General features: G+C 46.1%; 1 protein-coding gene and 1 long non-coding RNA gene across 7 annotated transcripts in view; one reads left to right on the plus strand and one right to left on the minus strand.

Annotated features, from left to right (window-relative positions):
- The window catches only part of ENOX2 (ecto-NOX disulfide-thiol exchanger 2), a 47901-nt gene extending 31109 nt beyond the window's left edge, over nt 1–16792 (minus strand). For 3 of the 6 annotated variants that reach the window (XM_081848032.1, XM_081848031.1, XM_081848033.1), the window contains exon 1: nt 16580–16792. In XM_081848032.1, the coding sequence (XP_081704158.1) occupies nt 16580–16742 (163 nt within the window). In that variant the 5' untranslated portion in view covers nt 16743–16792. Of the gene's footprint in view, nt 1–7018; nt 7162–8998; nt 9151–16398; nt 16498–16579 lie in introns of those variants that run through there. The other 3 variants (XM_081848036.1, XM_081848034.1, XM_081848035.1) reach the window with 3 other exon arrangements.
- On the plus strand, nt 860–1215 carry LOC309334277. Its single transcript, XR_014152976.1, has 2 exons — nt 860–1083; nt 1118–1215. It is a non-coding gene; the product is annotated as an uncharacterized lncRNA (long non-coding RNA).

Genomic DNA, 16792 nt, shown 5'->3' on the forward strand with positions numbered 1-16792 from the left:
TGCTATTTATGGACCTTAAGGCTCTCCGTGGGGCATACTGGGAGAGGCGGTCCCGTAGGTACGAGGGTCCTAGGCCGTGAAGGGCTTTAAAGGTCAAAAGCAGCACCTTAAATCTGACCCTGTACTCCACCGGGAGCCAGTGCAGCTTGAAAAGCACTGGGTGAATATGCTCCCATGGCAGAGACCCCGTGAGGAGCCTCGCTGCAGCATTCTGTACCCACTGGAATTTCTGGGACAGCTTCAAGGGCAGCCCCGCATAGAGCGAATTACAGTAGTCAAGCCTGGAGATGACCGTCGCATGGATCACTGTGGCCAAGTCGGGGCGGGAAAGGTAAGGGACCAACTGCTTGATGCGGCGAAGGTGGAAAAATGTCGCCTTGGCTGTTGCTGTAACCTGCGCCTCCATGGAAAGGGAGGCGTCAAGGATTACACCCAAACTCTTAACGGAAGGCAATGGCACTAACTGGGCCCCCGCAAGAGAAGGGAGTTGGTCCCTCATCCCCATGCCATCCCGACCTAGCCATAGGACCTCTGTCTTCGAAGGATTTAGTTTCAATCGGCTCCCATGAAACCATCCAGCCACAGCTTCCAAGCATCTGGTCAGTGTGTTCGGGGTCGAGTCGGTGTGGCCATCCATCAGCAGATAGAGCTGAGTGTCATCAGCATATTGGTGACAGCCCAGCCCAAAGCTCCGGATAATCTGGGCAAGGGGGCGCATGAAGATGTTAAAAAGGATCGGGGAGAGAATTGCGCCCTGCGGCACTCCACACACCAAGGAGTGGCGCGACGACATTTCCCTCCCTAGTGCCACCCTCTGTCCCCGACCAGAGATAAAAGAGCACAACCAGTTACGGGCTATGCCCTGTTCAGTTTCTGTTAATTGATTCTCATGAAAACTTGCAGATTCTGGCTTCACACAATTAACTCAAGGCAGTGTCAATTTACTCTTGGCAGAAAGCCAAGGTCTGCTTGACCTAGAAACTACTTACTCTGATTGGTTAACGACCAGCACTCAACTCTGTTATCTAGGAATGCTAGCACAGTTTGGTGTTAGGTGTGTTAGGAGTAGGAGTGCTGTGTATGGTTAAGAGAGAGAGAGAGAGAGAGAGAGAGAGAGAGAGAGAGAGAGAGAGAGAAAGGATTTATTTTACTTTGTTTTGTATGCAGAAACTCTGCTGGTTTCTTTTTCCTTTTAATAAATCCTGTAAATAGTTATTGAGTCTAGCTGACTAGTCATTTCCACCTCAACTAGCTTCTTCGCTGTGCAGGAAAACGCTGCTACGTTTGGGCTAAAGCCATTAGAGCTATGCCTGACACTTCAAAGTTCCAAGATGCCCTGTATCCCCACGTCTGCGAGGCGGTGGTCCAGAAGATCATGATCGACCATGTCAAAGGCTGCTGACAAATCTAAAAGGATCAGCAGTCCTGACCCGCCTCGATCCAGTTGTCTACGGAGATCATCTGTTAGGGCAACCAGAGCCGTCTCCGTCCCAAAACCAGGACGGAAACCAGACTGAAATGGATCTAATGCCGATGTTTCCTCCAGAAACCTACCAAGTTGTTCAGCAACTGCTCTCTCAATTACCTTACCCAGGTATGGAAGATTTGAAACTGGGCGGTAATTGGATAGGTCTAAGGGATCTAATGAAGTTTTTTTTAAGAGTGGATACACCACTGCTTCCTTCAGTTCCCCTGGGAATGTCCCCGTGTCAAGGGACAAATTGATAATTTCAACCAGGGGGGTCCGCACAACATCTGGACACTCCCTAATCAGCCAAGGCGGGCACAGATCGAGGAGGCAGGTGGTGGGCCTACCAACTTGGAGGAATCTATCCACATCAGTAGGGAGTATCCAATCGAAATGGTCCAACACTGGACCTGAAGTCAGTCGAGGGGCCTCCAGTTCAGTCACTGTATCTAAATTGGCAGGGAGGTCACGGCGGAGCAACAGGACTTTCTCCGCAAAAAAACTCGCGAATGCCTCACAGCTGTGGGTCGAATTTGTGCTTAAATTTGGTTGTCCTCCTAAGGACGTTATTGACCTAATTATTCTAAAAAGTTGTGCCGGGCGAGAGCTAGCGGATGCAATGGAAGCTGCAAAGTAAGATTTCTTAGCAGCTTTCATAGCCGTCTCATAGGCTTTCATAAGCGTCCTATAAGATGTTCTTGAGGCTCCGTCACGAGTCCGTCGCCATACTCGCTCTAGCTGTCTGAGATCCCGCTTCATTTTCCGGAGCTCCTCATTAAACCAAGGGGCCCGGTTTCGACGGGGTCGCAGAGGGCGCTTAGGCGCGATCTCATCAATGGCTGCCAAGAGCCGGTTATTCCAGTCCTCAACAAGGTCATCTAATGAGTCGCCAGGAGGAGCAGGGTTCCACAAGGCTTGTCGGAATCTATCAGGATCCATCAGTTTTTGCGGACGAGCCCAAATAGGTTCGCCACCCGAGCCGGGGAGGAGCGGGAAGTCAATCTTGGCTTTCAGGGTGTAGTGATCAGACCATGGCACTTCCACAGCAGGGAACATGATCACATCTATGCCAGCCCCAAAGATCAGATCCAGCGTGTGGCCTGCTTGATGAGTGGGGCCCAAAACAACCTGGGAGAGCCCTAGTGTTGCCATGGAAGTCACTAGGTCCAGAGCCTGTGAGGAGGGAGCGGCATCGGCATGGACGTTGAAGTCTCCCAAAACCAGTAGGTTTGGGAACTCCAAGGCCCAGCCCGCCACCACCTCCAGCAGGTCTGACAGGGTGGCTGCAGGTGTGCTGGGTGGTCGGTACACCAGCCAGACAGCCAAGCTCTCCTTGGTGCCCCACACGAGACCAATGCCAGAGATTGTCGGTGATGGCAGAGCTCTGAAAGAGCAATCCTCCCGGAATAACAACGCTACTCCTCCCCCCCCCCGACCCACAGTCCGTGATTGATGGAGGACAGAGAAACCTGGGGGTGTTATCTCATGTAGGGAGACTACTTCACCTTCCCGTACCCAGGTCTCCGTCACGCAAGCCAGGTCAATCCCCTGCGAGACAAAAAAGTCACGCATGGTGGCAGTTTTGTTGCCTATGGACCTGGCATTGCACAGCACCAATGACGGAGGTGTGTAATCCTTGCTCTCCCTACCCTCATCCCTTGGGATGGGGCGTAGATTGGAAGGGGTTCGAGGATCACTGCATCTCGAAACCCTTCGCCGATAGAGATATCTAGCCCCACCGCCATTCCTCCCTAGCCCTTCAATTATGGAAATCCCAGATCCCATACTAGCCTCCCCAATAGATGGGTAACATCCCCTCAATAACAGGTCATCCTTGGGCCAGGACTCATGGGTCAAAATGGTATGGGAAAGAGGTGGAGGTTTGATAGGGTAAGTATCCCTAGAAGATAAAACCCAACCAACCGCACCCCAAGCGGGGGGGACAGTCCCATGGTGTTTCATTAACTGTCAATCCCCCTCTCCCTCCTGGGTTAATTGGAGGATTGTTGGTTCTATCTGTGGCTGTGGAAGTATTAATGAGGTATGTGTTATAAAATGTGGATCACTGGCCAACAAAGAGCCAGATTCGAATTCAGAAGATCTGTCCATCCTGTCTCGCCAGGAGTACAGTAGAGAAGGCTGATCATTCTGGTAAGTTTTTGGAACATTAGGCAAAGGTCCAGATGTAGATTTGGTGCTGGATATCTCCAGATTGTCAGCAACATAGAGTTCTTTATGTGTTGTTGCCATTGAAATGTCGGAGGCGCCAAATTCCTCATCTAATTTGGTGTCGTTTGAAAAGGGAACAGGGAGTTGCACTGATGTCTTTCGATGGGATAAAGAGCTGTTGGACGTCTTTAAATATTGTGCTCTAGGCTCTACTGTCCTTATATTTTGGGTAGAAATCTCAGTCTTTATACTCATTAGCCTCTTCTTCAGGTCTTGTAATTCTAGGCTTACAGAGTTCTTTTCTTCCTTTGGGCAATTAGTATTTCTAGTGTTGAGCTTGGTTTCCTTTATCCGCATTAGCTTTGATTCTATGCAAGGGACCAATTGCCTCCTAGTTTTGTCCTTAAATACCCTCACTGGGCGGAGAGAATGGAACCACCATAGGGTATCCTTTATCTCCATGAGTCGAGATGGGAGGGTTGATGACCTAAAGGTCATAAATAGGCGCATGGTGTTTCTCAAGGTAGGCAGGAAGTGGAAATTTTCTAGATCTACATTTCGGTAATGGTAATTCAGGAGCTGAGACAAGAACATAGTAATTTGTCTGCGGTTCATCCACCTATGAGTGTATCGGTGAATCTCAAACATTATCTGGTTCCAGTTACAGATAGGTAGCCGTGTTGGTCTGCCATGGTCAAAACAAAATAAAAAAATTTCTTCCAGTAGCACCTTAAAGACCAACTGAGTTAGTTCTAGGTATGAGCTTTCGTGTGCATGCACACTTCTTCAGATACTTCTTCAGATACTTCAGATACACACTTCTTCAGATACTTCAGATACTTCTTCAGATTGGTATCTGAAGAAGTGTGCATGCACACGAAAGCTCATACCTAGAACTAACTCAGTTGGTCTTTAAGGTGCTACTGGAAGAAATTTTTTTATTTTATTATCTGGTTCGTTTGCAAGACTTGACAGGACCCTATACAGTGGTACCTGGGATTACAGGCGCTTCAGGTTACAGATGCTTCAGGTTACAGACTCCGCTAACCCAGAAATAATACCTTGGGTTAAGAACTTTGCTTCAGGATGAGAACAGAAATCGCGTGGCGGTGGTGCAGCAGCAGCGGAAGGCCCCATTAGCTAAAGTGGTGCTTCAGGTTAAGAACAGTTTCAGGTTAAGAACGGACCTCCAAAACGAATTATGTATGTAACCAGAGGTACCACTGTACATAGATACACCACAAACTTACATTGATTTTATACCACCTCAAGTGTCCTGGTTTTTCTCAAAATAATTCCTGGAACTGTAGTTTATAAGGGTGCTAAGTACTCTCTCTCAGAGATCTCGAACACCTAAGGAAGTACAACTCCCAGCGTTTCTTAGTTACATAGAATGCCTATTAAACCACTTTAATTCTATGGTATAAAGATGTACATAGTCTGCAAAACAGTCTTGCAAGTTTCAATTCAAAACAGGGCTGTATCACTTATTCCCCTGGATGTTTACTTGGTATTAAGTCTCACTGAGTTTAATGGGGCTTGCTCCTCTAGGTGTTAAAGCTGCAATTTCCATTCCACCCTGTTTTCAACACAATCAATGCAGTTTCCATTCTGCCGCAGCTCAGTTTCCACGAAATACTGCGCTGTTTGACTCACGGTCTGCTATTTCACGTAATGTACATAATCAGTGATTATGGTCTGCTATTTCACGTAACGTACATAATCAATTTCCACACCAATCAATTCAATATAAAAGAAGTGTAAAAACAATGTAAAAAAATACTATGTATTGGTTGAAACAACCAATTTGCAGGAGAATAAAGTTTGTACTTGCTGGATTGATTTCTCTTCTGGACCTTGGATAGAAATAGTGGCAATTTCCACTCCCACTAAAATTCTCTGATGTTCCAACCTGCTCCCGAATAAGCATGCATAGGATTTGCAGCCACCGTTTATTTAAAACATATTGACAAGAAAGTGTGACTGGTTATTTGGAAAGCAAATTAAAATAAAATAAACTGCATCTAAACTGCTCACCAGAGATGAGGGGGTTGCACTGGCACAACCCAAGACCTACCTACTGCAAACACACTCAGCCCAGGAGACATTGGATTTCAATTGTGCTGTTAGGATGGTGACAGCTCAAATTCATAAGGAATAACTTGCCAAACTGCTAAATACAGTGGTACCTCAGGTTACATACGCTTCAGGTTACATACACTTCAGGTTACAGACTCTAGAAATAGTGCTTCAGGTTAAGCACTTTGCTTCAGGATGAGAACAGAAATCGTGCTCCAGCGGCGAGGCGGCAGTGGGAGGCCCCATTAGCTAAAGTGGTGCTTCAGGTTAAGAACAGTTTCAGGTTAAGAACGGACCTCCAGAACGAATTAAGTACTTAACCTGAGGTACCACTGTATGGCCCACATCATGAATAGGGCAGGAAATATCTATGCTGCTACTCTAGCTTCCTCACTCCCATTGTTTTAAAACAGGGGTCAGCAAACTTTTTCCACTGTCCCTCAGACCTTGTGGGGGGCCAGACTATATTTTTTGGGGGTGGAGGAACGATGCAAGAGCACCACGAGCCCCCTTACCTGTGTCTTGCGAGCGACAGGGGCTGGCGGTGGTGGCGGGGGGACGATGAGCAGCGCACAAAAGGGCTCTGGAGAGGGGCTGCTTAAAATGGCGGCTGCTTGAGCGCTGCTGCTGCTGCTGCTGCTGCTGCTGTTGGCACCAACAAAGCCCAGCCTTTTTCCTCCTCTAGGCAGGGCGGGAAGAAGCTAGGAGGAGGGAGGAGGAGGTGCCACCATGTGAGAGAGAGGGAAAGAACGTGCGCACCTGCAATCCACATGGTGATTCCCGGACCATCCGTGGGCTGGATCCAGAAGGCAATTGGGCCTGATTGGCTTGCAGCCCTTAGTTTGCCCACCCATGTTTTAAAAGCTGCAATTTTTAAAGCTACAGAGCCAAGAAGTACACCTCTCCTGTTTATGAAGAATGGGCTTTCATAGAAACTGAAACAGACTACTTTAAAGCAAAGTCTGCAAAAACAATTGCCAACTTCTTAGTTGCAAATTCAGCTAAATCTAAAGATTAAATCTAAAGGCTTACAACAGCAATACAATTACATACTGTGCCATCTGTAGTCCACATATTTCAAAGGAAAAATGTGGGGGGGGGGAAACCAAAGGAAACATAACACATACATTGCCTAAAAACATTTAAAAACATTATTCCATATTTACATAATTATAGATAACCTGTTTGGGGAAGCTAAAACAGACCCCAAAAATGCAGTTGGCCACATTTGATTTAGAAATTAATTAAAACAGCAGCATATGATCTTTTTAGGACCAGATGAAAGGAAAAATAAATCGATACCTTGTGAGTTTCATGGAATTCTCCATCAAGCAGGGTGTAAAATAAAAAAGGGGGAGGGATATTAATGAAATTGGAGATTATAACTTGTGTATCTACTAAAAGCAAAGTCAACAGAGACCGAAGTGGAAAGCAGTATGTACAACCACACTGTATTACTTTCCACTCTGACTTCTATTTGAGACATTTTGTTTCACACATAGAAAAAGTGATAGCATTAGGTGGTAAAAGGTAGACTTCCTCCTTTTCTATAATTGCTCGACAATAAATTTGGTATACTCAAAGAATACAAAAGTGCCCTGAGCAGCAATAGAATCAGTTTCAATTATCTGCTGTTCTTTAACATTTTCAGTGGGAAGCAATTGTTGTTTCTCCATCCCAGTATACTTTGATGCAATTTAATATATTTTGCTCTTGGCACAATCTTAAGAGCTTCCTTAATTAGTACAGTATCTTAAGGACCCAACTATTTGTGACCTCAGCTGCATAGTTCTGCCCTTAAATGCTGGTGCACACACCCCCAACTGTGAACACCAAAGACCCGAACCATATTGGAACTCTAGTGTAATGTAGCCTTTAAGCCTAGTATAGTTGTAGTCCCCCATTGCAATTCGGATCTGAATTGAGGGTGGGGGGTTCTGCAACTCCAGTTTATGTGGGTGGTGGGGTGGAACTGCACTCAACGGCAAACTCTGCAAATTGCAGTCATGTATAATTTGGCTCTTACCATGCCTTCTATCAGCAACATTTTTCTCTTTAAAAAAAAAAATTACACATCTTGCCTGATGAAGAGCTGTGAAACCTGACAGATAGGTCACTTTCTATGACTTTCAAGTGGTCTAAATAAACGTATTGTGCTACTGCTTCTATCTGAACCTGTTACTGCTACTAATGACCTGCTTCACTGACCTCTACCACTGTACGATGAAGATGACTATTGTAAAGGCTAATAGCTAAGTCAACTTTGTCTTCCAAAACGTTCATGTAGCAAGGAGACACCTTGACCTATAAAATCTAAAAACACTGCAGGAATGCTGTGCCACAGGCTTCCTTTGTCAGATGCATGCTGCACATACAGAAGAGACTGACTATGATAACTACACAATGAAACTCATAAAGCATGCTTTGGAAGTATAAGCAGCTAAAAAGGGGGGGAAAGAATGGAGTCAGCACACCAGCTTTCATACTTTTGGCCAAGATACCAGTAAGCTAATTTTAATCTTTAATATTCACCAGTCACAAAGTGCTTACCTATCAACAGTGACGGCAATCTGCATAAAGAACAGAGCTTGATTTCCGGTTTGAGGTAATCTCAATTACGTTTTGGATATAAATGTTATTAATTTTTCCCATTACACTGAAACTTGAGATTCAGAGATGACCTATTTTCCTACAGTCCCCTTGCACCTAGGAGTGGCTTGCTTCTGTTTCAAGCCACAGCTAGACATCAAGAAGCTGCTGCCCATCTGGTTAAATACTGTCTGTTTCAACATTTATTATAAAAAACACATTCAAAGACATTATTCCAAATCCTCCCATAACACATTTCAAGCCGCACAGAAACAGATTTAGAAAATGAAAGTCTAGAAAAAAAAATTGAGATAAAAAAAGCTCTTCTGAACCTCCCCTTCCAAACAGAGAGCCTTTGATGACTCCAAGGCAGATTGGGAAGGCTAAAAGCCGGGGAAACCGCATTAAAAGGCTATCAAGAGCACCAGTTTGACCAGATACACTGTGGATTTAACTCCAGCTATTCCATATTTAAACAGTGCTCTTGCTGAATCCATATAATCCAAGAGATCAGGGAGCTCAGATTCAGTGTTATACTTGGCTGCAGGCACTCTGGCTAGAGCACCGGTCTCACTTGACTGTTGGTGTCTGTAGACTTTACTCTCCACTCCCCATCGCAAACTAAGACTGCTCATGGCAAACATATTGGAGTCGAAAATATTGAATCTCATTACACCAGAATGCAAACCGTACCTGTGAAATGCACAAAAAACATGATGGTGCTTCGCAAAGAGTGCTCTTCGGTCTCAGCGTGTTTTATCTTGCTACCCACACTACCGCACCATCATATAAACACAAACTAGTAACACAGTTCAGCCTGTGTGTGACGCATGTGCTGTGCTGGACCCTGCAAACAAACCAAGTGCCAGCAGCCAGCGTAACAAGAGGAGAGCTTAACGTCAATAAAGCTACACAGCAGGCAATTGGAAACGCTGGGATGCTAAAGAGGAAAGGCATGGAACTCTTTTTTAAAAATGAATTGCTGCCCACTGCTGCATCTGTCCCCATCAGTTACCAATCAGTGACTCTGTAAGAGACTAAATCCTGAACATTATGGGGAGATGGCCAGAGAGCAGGTGGCGAAGTAATTAACAGCATGCTCATCTGTGAATCTGCAAAGGATTTCAGTACTAGGATCACTGAGAAGCGGCATGCAATTGGCAAGCCCCAATCTTGCTGGCTGCCTGCCCTGTGAGTGGTTATCTTTGCCATAACTTAACCCTCAAGAGAAACTAGTACTTCTTCTTAAGAATTCACACTAAAAAACAATCTTTTTAACTTCCCAACATGCTTATTTTGTAACCATAACATTGAAACAGAAAAGAGGTGAAGGGAAACCAAGATCAGCAGATATTCATACAGCCTTGTATTTTAAAAACTCACCTAGTAGCCCTAGGTAATCAGGAGTTCCATGAAGGTGAGTGAATAGGATGGCAGAGGAAGGAAGGGTTACTCTGCCCCTTCTCCCACAATGCTGTTGATAGAAGGCACGTTTTTTTACTATCCTACAAAGAAGCTAATAGCCTGCATTTCTACCTGGCTGTGGAGGAGGAGGAGCCTTCCCTTCATTTTCAACCAACATAGGGACACAGGCTACTATTCTCTTAGGTAAACGGAAAGGGACCCTTGACCATTAGGTCCAGTTGCGGATGACTCTGGGGTTGCTGCGCTCATCTTGCATTATTGGCCAAGGGAGCCGGCGTACAGCTTCTGGGTCACATGGCCAGCAGGACTAAGCCGCTTCTGGTGAACCAGAGCAGCACACGGAAACACCGTTTACCCTCCCGCCGGAGCAGTACCTATTTATCTACTTGCACTTTGACGTGCTTTTGAACTGCTAGGTTGGCAGGAGCAGGGACTGAGCAACGGGAGCTCACCCCCTCACGGGGCTTCGAACCGCCGACTCGCTGATCGGCAAGCCCTAGGCTCTGTGGTTTAACCCACAGTGCCACCCGCATCCTAGTACTATTCTCTTAGCAGCTGTTAATTTTTGTAGGCTTATTTACAAGGCTAAACATCAGTACAGTATGGTGAATATTCCAGAGAATAAATATTGCTGCAAAGCTACACTCTGGGTGGTAGGAAATTCTGTGCTACAAGGGGTCCTCCCTACAAAGGATATTCAGGCATTACCTGTTCTTTTGACATGCAAGATAAAAAAACCAAACAAGTTTATTGTATGTGTGTCAAGTAGCATTTATTTCTCATATATATATATATATATATATATATATATATAAAATCAAGTCCAATGCACATATAGACTGAGATGAAAAAATCTTCACATAAAAGATTTGCTGAAAGGTTTTTCCTTAGGCACCAAAAATACAACAAAAATTGCACCTGTCTGATATGCAGTGGAAGAAAGATCCAAATGGAATCTGCCATAGCCCCAAAGGCCCAATTCCTACAAAGTATGAAATGGGCCTCCTGATAAGATGGCATATTCTGTGAGAAGTTGGGTATATAAGGAGTCACACAATCCTTATGCTTTCTATCCCAGTCCCAGGATTTTGAACTTGGCCCAGTAGCTAACTGGCAGCCAGTGCAATTCTTTCACCAATGGCCTAAGCACAATGACAATAGTTTGCCCCAGTGAGCAGTTGAGTCACATCATTTTGCACTAGTCAGGAGCAGTCCCCACATAGAGTACAATGCCATAATCCAATCTGGAGGTGACCAGTGCATGGCCAACAGTGATTAACCTATCCCAGTCCAGAAACTACCCTAGCTGTCTTGCCAGCTGAAGCTAGTAAAAGGCACTCTGGCCACTGAGGTCATCTGGGTTTCTAGCAATGGAGATTGATCTAAACTACAAGCCTGCTCTTTCAGAAGTAGTATAACCCCATCCAAAGCAGGCAATTGTCCAATTATCTGGACTCAGGAACCATACATCCACAGGACCTCTGTCTTTGCCAGGATTCAGGCACAGCTGGTTAGCCCTCATTCAGCTTGCCACCAATATAGAGCTTTCACAGCCTCTCCTGATTCATGTATTATAGAGAAACAGAGCGGGGCATAATCAGCATACTGATGACACCTTGGCCCAAATCTCCTAATAATGCCAATAACTTAATGCAGATGTTAAACAACTTTGGAGACCCTGCAATACACCAATATATACCCCGCTGGGTACATCTTGCCCTGTGTGTCAGACAGATGACCACTAAAGACTGCCCTACAGTTACCAAGGAGACCATGAAGTCCTGAGCCTGAATCTAAAGGCAGTCTCAGCACGAGTGCTGAAATCACCCAGAACTAACATTCCGGGATCCCACAACACCACACCCAAGATGACTCCTGCCAGTTTGGTCAGAGAAGCAACTGGGCAGTAGGGTGCATTTTGTAGTACACTGGTACCTCTGGTTACGTACTTAATTCATTCCGGAGGTCCGTTCTTAACCTTAAACTGTTCTTAACCTGAAGCACCAATTTAGCTAAAGGGACCTCCTGCTGCTGCTGCGCCGCCGCGGCGCAATTTCTCTTCTCATCCTGAAGCAAAGTTCTTAACCTGAGGTACTATTTCTGGGTTAGCGGAGTCTGTAACCTGAAGCGTATGTAACCCTGAAGCGTATGTGTCAGAGCTGCCTCTAGGTCCCAGCTCACAGAGGACCAACGCCAGGCTGATGTTATGTACAAAAGTCTTTATTGAAGTTTAATTTCCATGTCAAAGCCAGAGCGTGCAGCCCTACGTCTAGACTCTAGATCGGCGAAGTCCCGTCTGAGTCTCCGCCCCTTCCACACCAGTTTAAGATCCTAGCCCTGCTCCACCTCCTGCGCTGCTCTCTTCTCCTCTGGGTCCTCCTGCCCTCTGGGGCATTGCCCTTTCTGGACTCTTCCGACGCTGAGTCGCTTAGCTCCTCCCCCTGCCTCCGGCGTGCTTTAGGACCCGGTTCCCAATCCTCACTCTCTGCTGTCCCGCGCTCCTGTACATTTGAACTTGCTTCTCGCGCCAACCCAGTGACCTTTCTCCTAACCGTTACACTACTTCTATCACTGCTTCCCTCTTCCGTGACACTGGCCGGATCTGACCTCCCTTCCGTTGTCCGACTCTCCGAGGGAGGCGTGGTAGACTCTGCCTCGTCTCCTCTCCCTGGTGGGGAAAGCACTGGCCCCGATGCCTGGGACTCTTCCCCCCCACTCTGCTCTGGTGGGGAAGCTGGTCCTGATTTCCAACTACTGCTCTGGGAGTCCCTGCTGCCCCCTTGCTCCTGGGGCATTCCCCTTGGGACCCCCCTGCCCCTGGCCACTGGCGCTCCCTTCTGTGAATCTTCCGATTCGCTGGAGAGGCTCATGGAATCCCTCGGACCACTGTCCCCTCCTACGCTCCCTTCGGATTCCTCCCCCTCGCTCTCCATCTCCCATCTTCCCTGTGCCTCAGCTCCTGAGCCCCTGACAGTATGTAACCCTGAAGCGTATGTAACTCGAGGTACCATTGTAGTAGCAACCATAGTTTACTGTCTCCTTGGCCTGACACCAAGTGCACACACCCTCATAGCCAAGTCTAAGCCAGAGTGGTTTCCTGGAAATGGAAGTCATGTGGACCACAGCAATTCCCCCATGCCTGCAGCTTGTACTTATGCTGCACCAAGTATCCAGGTGGGAACAGCTGTGCCAAATCAACTCCTCCCAGCCTGCCCACCCAGGTCTCAGTAATACAAACCAGATCAGCACCCTCATCCACAATCAAATCATAGACTGTCTGATTATTCCATTTCAAATCATCCTAAAAATGTTTTATTGATAAGCGGCACAGGTATATATAAATCTGAGGGGAAAACCATTATAGTCACAGAAAAGAATGTCTGTTGTTCCATAGGTTCATATACCTCATAAGAACCTGCTGGATCAGGCCAATGGTCCATCTAGTCTGGCATCCTGGGCTTAACAGTTGCCTGTGGGAAACCAGCAAGCAGTTTCAGAAGTATTGCTGCCTCCAACAGTGGAAGCTATCACATGACATTTCTTTCATCTTCCCATTAAAGAAACCAGTGTGGACAAGGCAACAGGGCAGTTACTATGGTATCAAATTTCTACATGAGAAGCAATTTAATGTAGAGGCTCATGTGTGATAAACATTCACACAACCTTGGTATGCATGTTAAGTGTCCATAGATTAATATGGGGGGGGGTGAGTAACCAAGTAATCACCTATTGGAAAATAAGCACCTCTTTTTCTGATTTAAAAAATAAACAAGCACACTGATTGTCTTAATCAAACACTGAACATTACACAAAAGATTTCGCCCACTTTTTATGCTGGGCAGAATACTGAATATGTGGTTTATACAGAGTACCCCAAAATATAACGTATATATCTAATTAACATATTGTTGCATGCCACCCCAATCTCTGAGCAGTGCAAGATTCCAGGGGTTCCAAGAACTTACCCATGTTTTGGTTTCCTTTCCTTTTAATTTGCATACCGCCTTTCTATATTACTATACACATGGCAGTTTACAAGCTGAAGAAACAACAAAATAGACAGCAAAGATAACCCACCTAGTAACAATCTGACATGTTCAGAGGGACAGCAGAGACTACTGTATTTATGATATACGGTTTATTTGCACATACAGGAAACTCGCATCTTATGCAAGGGGTCCACATGTGAACACAAAATTGCCAGGAACCCCTGAAACTGCTTCTCACGCAAGTTGGAGGGCTGCTTACTGGGCTCTGAAAAGTTTGTTGGAACTCCTTCAATCTTCTGAGAGGCCAGTAATCCAGATGCTTCAGTTACTGGGCTTTGTGTAGGAGGTGCAAAGGATGCTGCCACAGCCGTCATGCTGTTTCCCCAAAGCCGAGTAAGTAAGGTGTCAAGCTTTGGGTATGTGGCACTAAGGCTCTGGCAATATCCCAGAACCCTCAAGCTGCCTTCTCAAAGCTGAATAACAGAGGCGCCAGGCTTTGGGAAGGAGCCATGAGGGTTGTAAGATGCTCCCAGAGCCCTTGTGCCTTCTTCCCAAAGCCCAGGAAGCAAGGAATACCTGCTGGGTGCACAGGTGGAATGGGGAAAAATAGACAGCAGGGAATAGTGGATTTTCCCTGTTCTCCATTTATATATTCTCCCTACCCTCATCAAAGCTGCAATCACACAAGTTAAAGCAGTGTGGGATGAGAATTACCTGTATACACAACCTGAGCCTAAGATGGAGGGGCTCACAGCATTAACACCCCAGTCTTACTTCTCCCATAGTCACAACCTTGGAATCAAACAGAAATCAAGCTTCTGCCTGCATCTAGTGCAGCTCTCAGCTCACACAACTCTGTGGTTTGGGGCTTTCTGACTACTAGCCAGGTATTTCCTTTGTTATACTAAGGACAGTACAAAGGGCCATTAATTCACCAATAAGCTTGCCTGGTTAGTTGAGCAATGGAATCCTCCATTAGATTTTAACCCCTGCTGGATCCAGGACCCCAGGAATCAGAACGGACTCAGGCTTCATGAAGACTAACCCCCAAACTTACAACAGCGTTATACTTTTTGTTTGTTTGTTTGTTAATGATTGCCAAAAAATTTACTTACACAATACAAACACAATTCTGGGCAAATCATTGGGAATTATTATAAACATTTATATACTGCTTATTCAAGAAGCTTAAAACAAAATAAAAAAATTCCTTCCAGTAGCACCTTAAAGACCAACTGAGTTAGTTCTAGGTATGAGCTTTCGTGTGCATGCACACTTGTGCATGCACACGAAAGCTCATACCTAGAACTAACTCAGTTGGTCTTTAAGGTGCTACTGGAAGGAATTTTTTTATTTTGTTTTGACCATGGCAGACCAACACGGCTACCTATCTGTATCAAGAAGCTTAAGGCAGCAAACATCACCTTGCCAACAAAGGTCCGTATAGTAAAAGCTATGGTTTTCCCAGTAGTGATGTATGGAAGTGAAAGCTGGACCATAAAGAAGGCTGATCGCCGAAGAATTTATGCTTTTGAATTATGGTGCTGGAGGAGACTCTTGAGAGTCCCATGGACTGCAAGAAGATCCAACCTCTCCATTCTTCAGGAAATCAGCCCTGAGTGCTCACTGGAAGGACAGATCCTGAAGCTGAGACTCCAATACTTTGGCCACCTCATGAGAAGAGAAGACTCCCTGGAAAAGACCCTGATGTTGGGAAAGATGGAGGGCACAAGGAGAAGGGGACGACAGAGGACGAGATGGTTGGATAGTGTTCTCAAAGCTACCAGCATGAGTTTGACCAAACTGCGGGAGGCAGTGGAAGACAGGAGTGCCTGGCGTGCTCTGGTCCAGGGGGTCACGAAGAGTCGGACACGACTAAACAACTAAACAACAACAACAAAAGACAGCAAAGATGGCTCTATAAGAAAGTCTTTTCTGTGTCGGTTCCTTGCCTTTTGAATGCCCTCCCAAAGACAGATGACCTGGAAATCTCATTACTGTACTGTTCTATTATTTGAGGGCAGGCAAAAATAATTACCGGTAGGTTCACGAAACTGCTAATGCCAGCATTACAGGCAAAAAACCCATTTCTATTTCTATATTCACAGAGCTGCTGAGGCTAGCATTTTCTACTTAGAGCAGTTTGATTCCACCCTCTGCCTGAATAAGCAGTTGCTGCTTTAGCTGTTGCTTTAAATCACTGTATTGTTATTACGATTCACTTAAATAATAAAGTCTAATTATTATAAATATTTATTATTATCATTACATTTCACTTTTTTTTGTTTCTCACTTCTCTACTAGCCACCCTGAGAAAAATACTATTTATGTTGAAGGTGCAGGATGCGAATGGCAGGTCACAGCCAACCTTAGCCCTACACAGAGAAGACCCATTGAGATGAATAGGCATGGGCTAACTTAGTTCCGTTAGTCTATTCAGAGGCGGGCTTAACTGGATCGATCCAACCAACCAAATCATTCATACTCACAACAACCCTGTGAGGTAGGCTAGGCTAAGAAAGCACGGCTGGCTCTTCATGAATGGGTCCGGGGATCTGAGATGAGGTTCTAGATTCAGAACTCTAACCACTACACTACCGCACCCTGGTGATTAAAAAGGCAAATATCGGGTCCAAACAGGGGGCAGCGATTGAGAGGAGCAGATCGTGGCTGCTGCACCTGGTAAATAGGGCCAATGATCAAAAACCGGGGAGATGCCCTCTTTGAGAGCGCAGGCCGCTGCCGGTTCCCATGACAACGGTGGTGAGGCAACCCCGCTCCATCCACCCTCCCACCCGATCCCGGCAGGACAGGAAGCAGCGCCCTGCCCCGCCCCGCCCCGTTGCCCAGCAACGCCCACCTGCTGGTCCCGCAGTCCTCCGACGCCGATATTCCCGAAACATCCTTTCACCAGGAGGGCCCCGCCGTTGCGATCGCTTCGCAAACCCCGCCTGCGAGCTGCCTTGCACGCCGTCTTGTTGATTGGCGGTCTCTAGGGGCGTGGCTTGAATACCCGAGAGCATGATGAGCAACCGTAGTTTCGTGTGCGCCGCGCAGAAGTCTGGAGTGGGGG

This window comes from Podarcis erhardii, assembly GCF_964252035.2.
Source record: "Podarcis erhardii genome assembly, chromosome: Z".
NCBI lineage: Eukaryota > Metazoa > Chordata > Lepidosauria > Squamata > Lacertidae > Podarcis > Podarcis erhardii.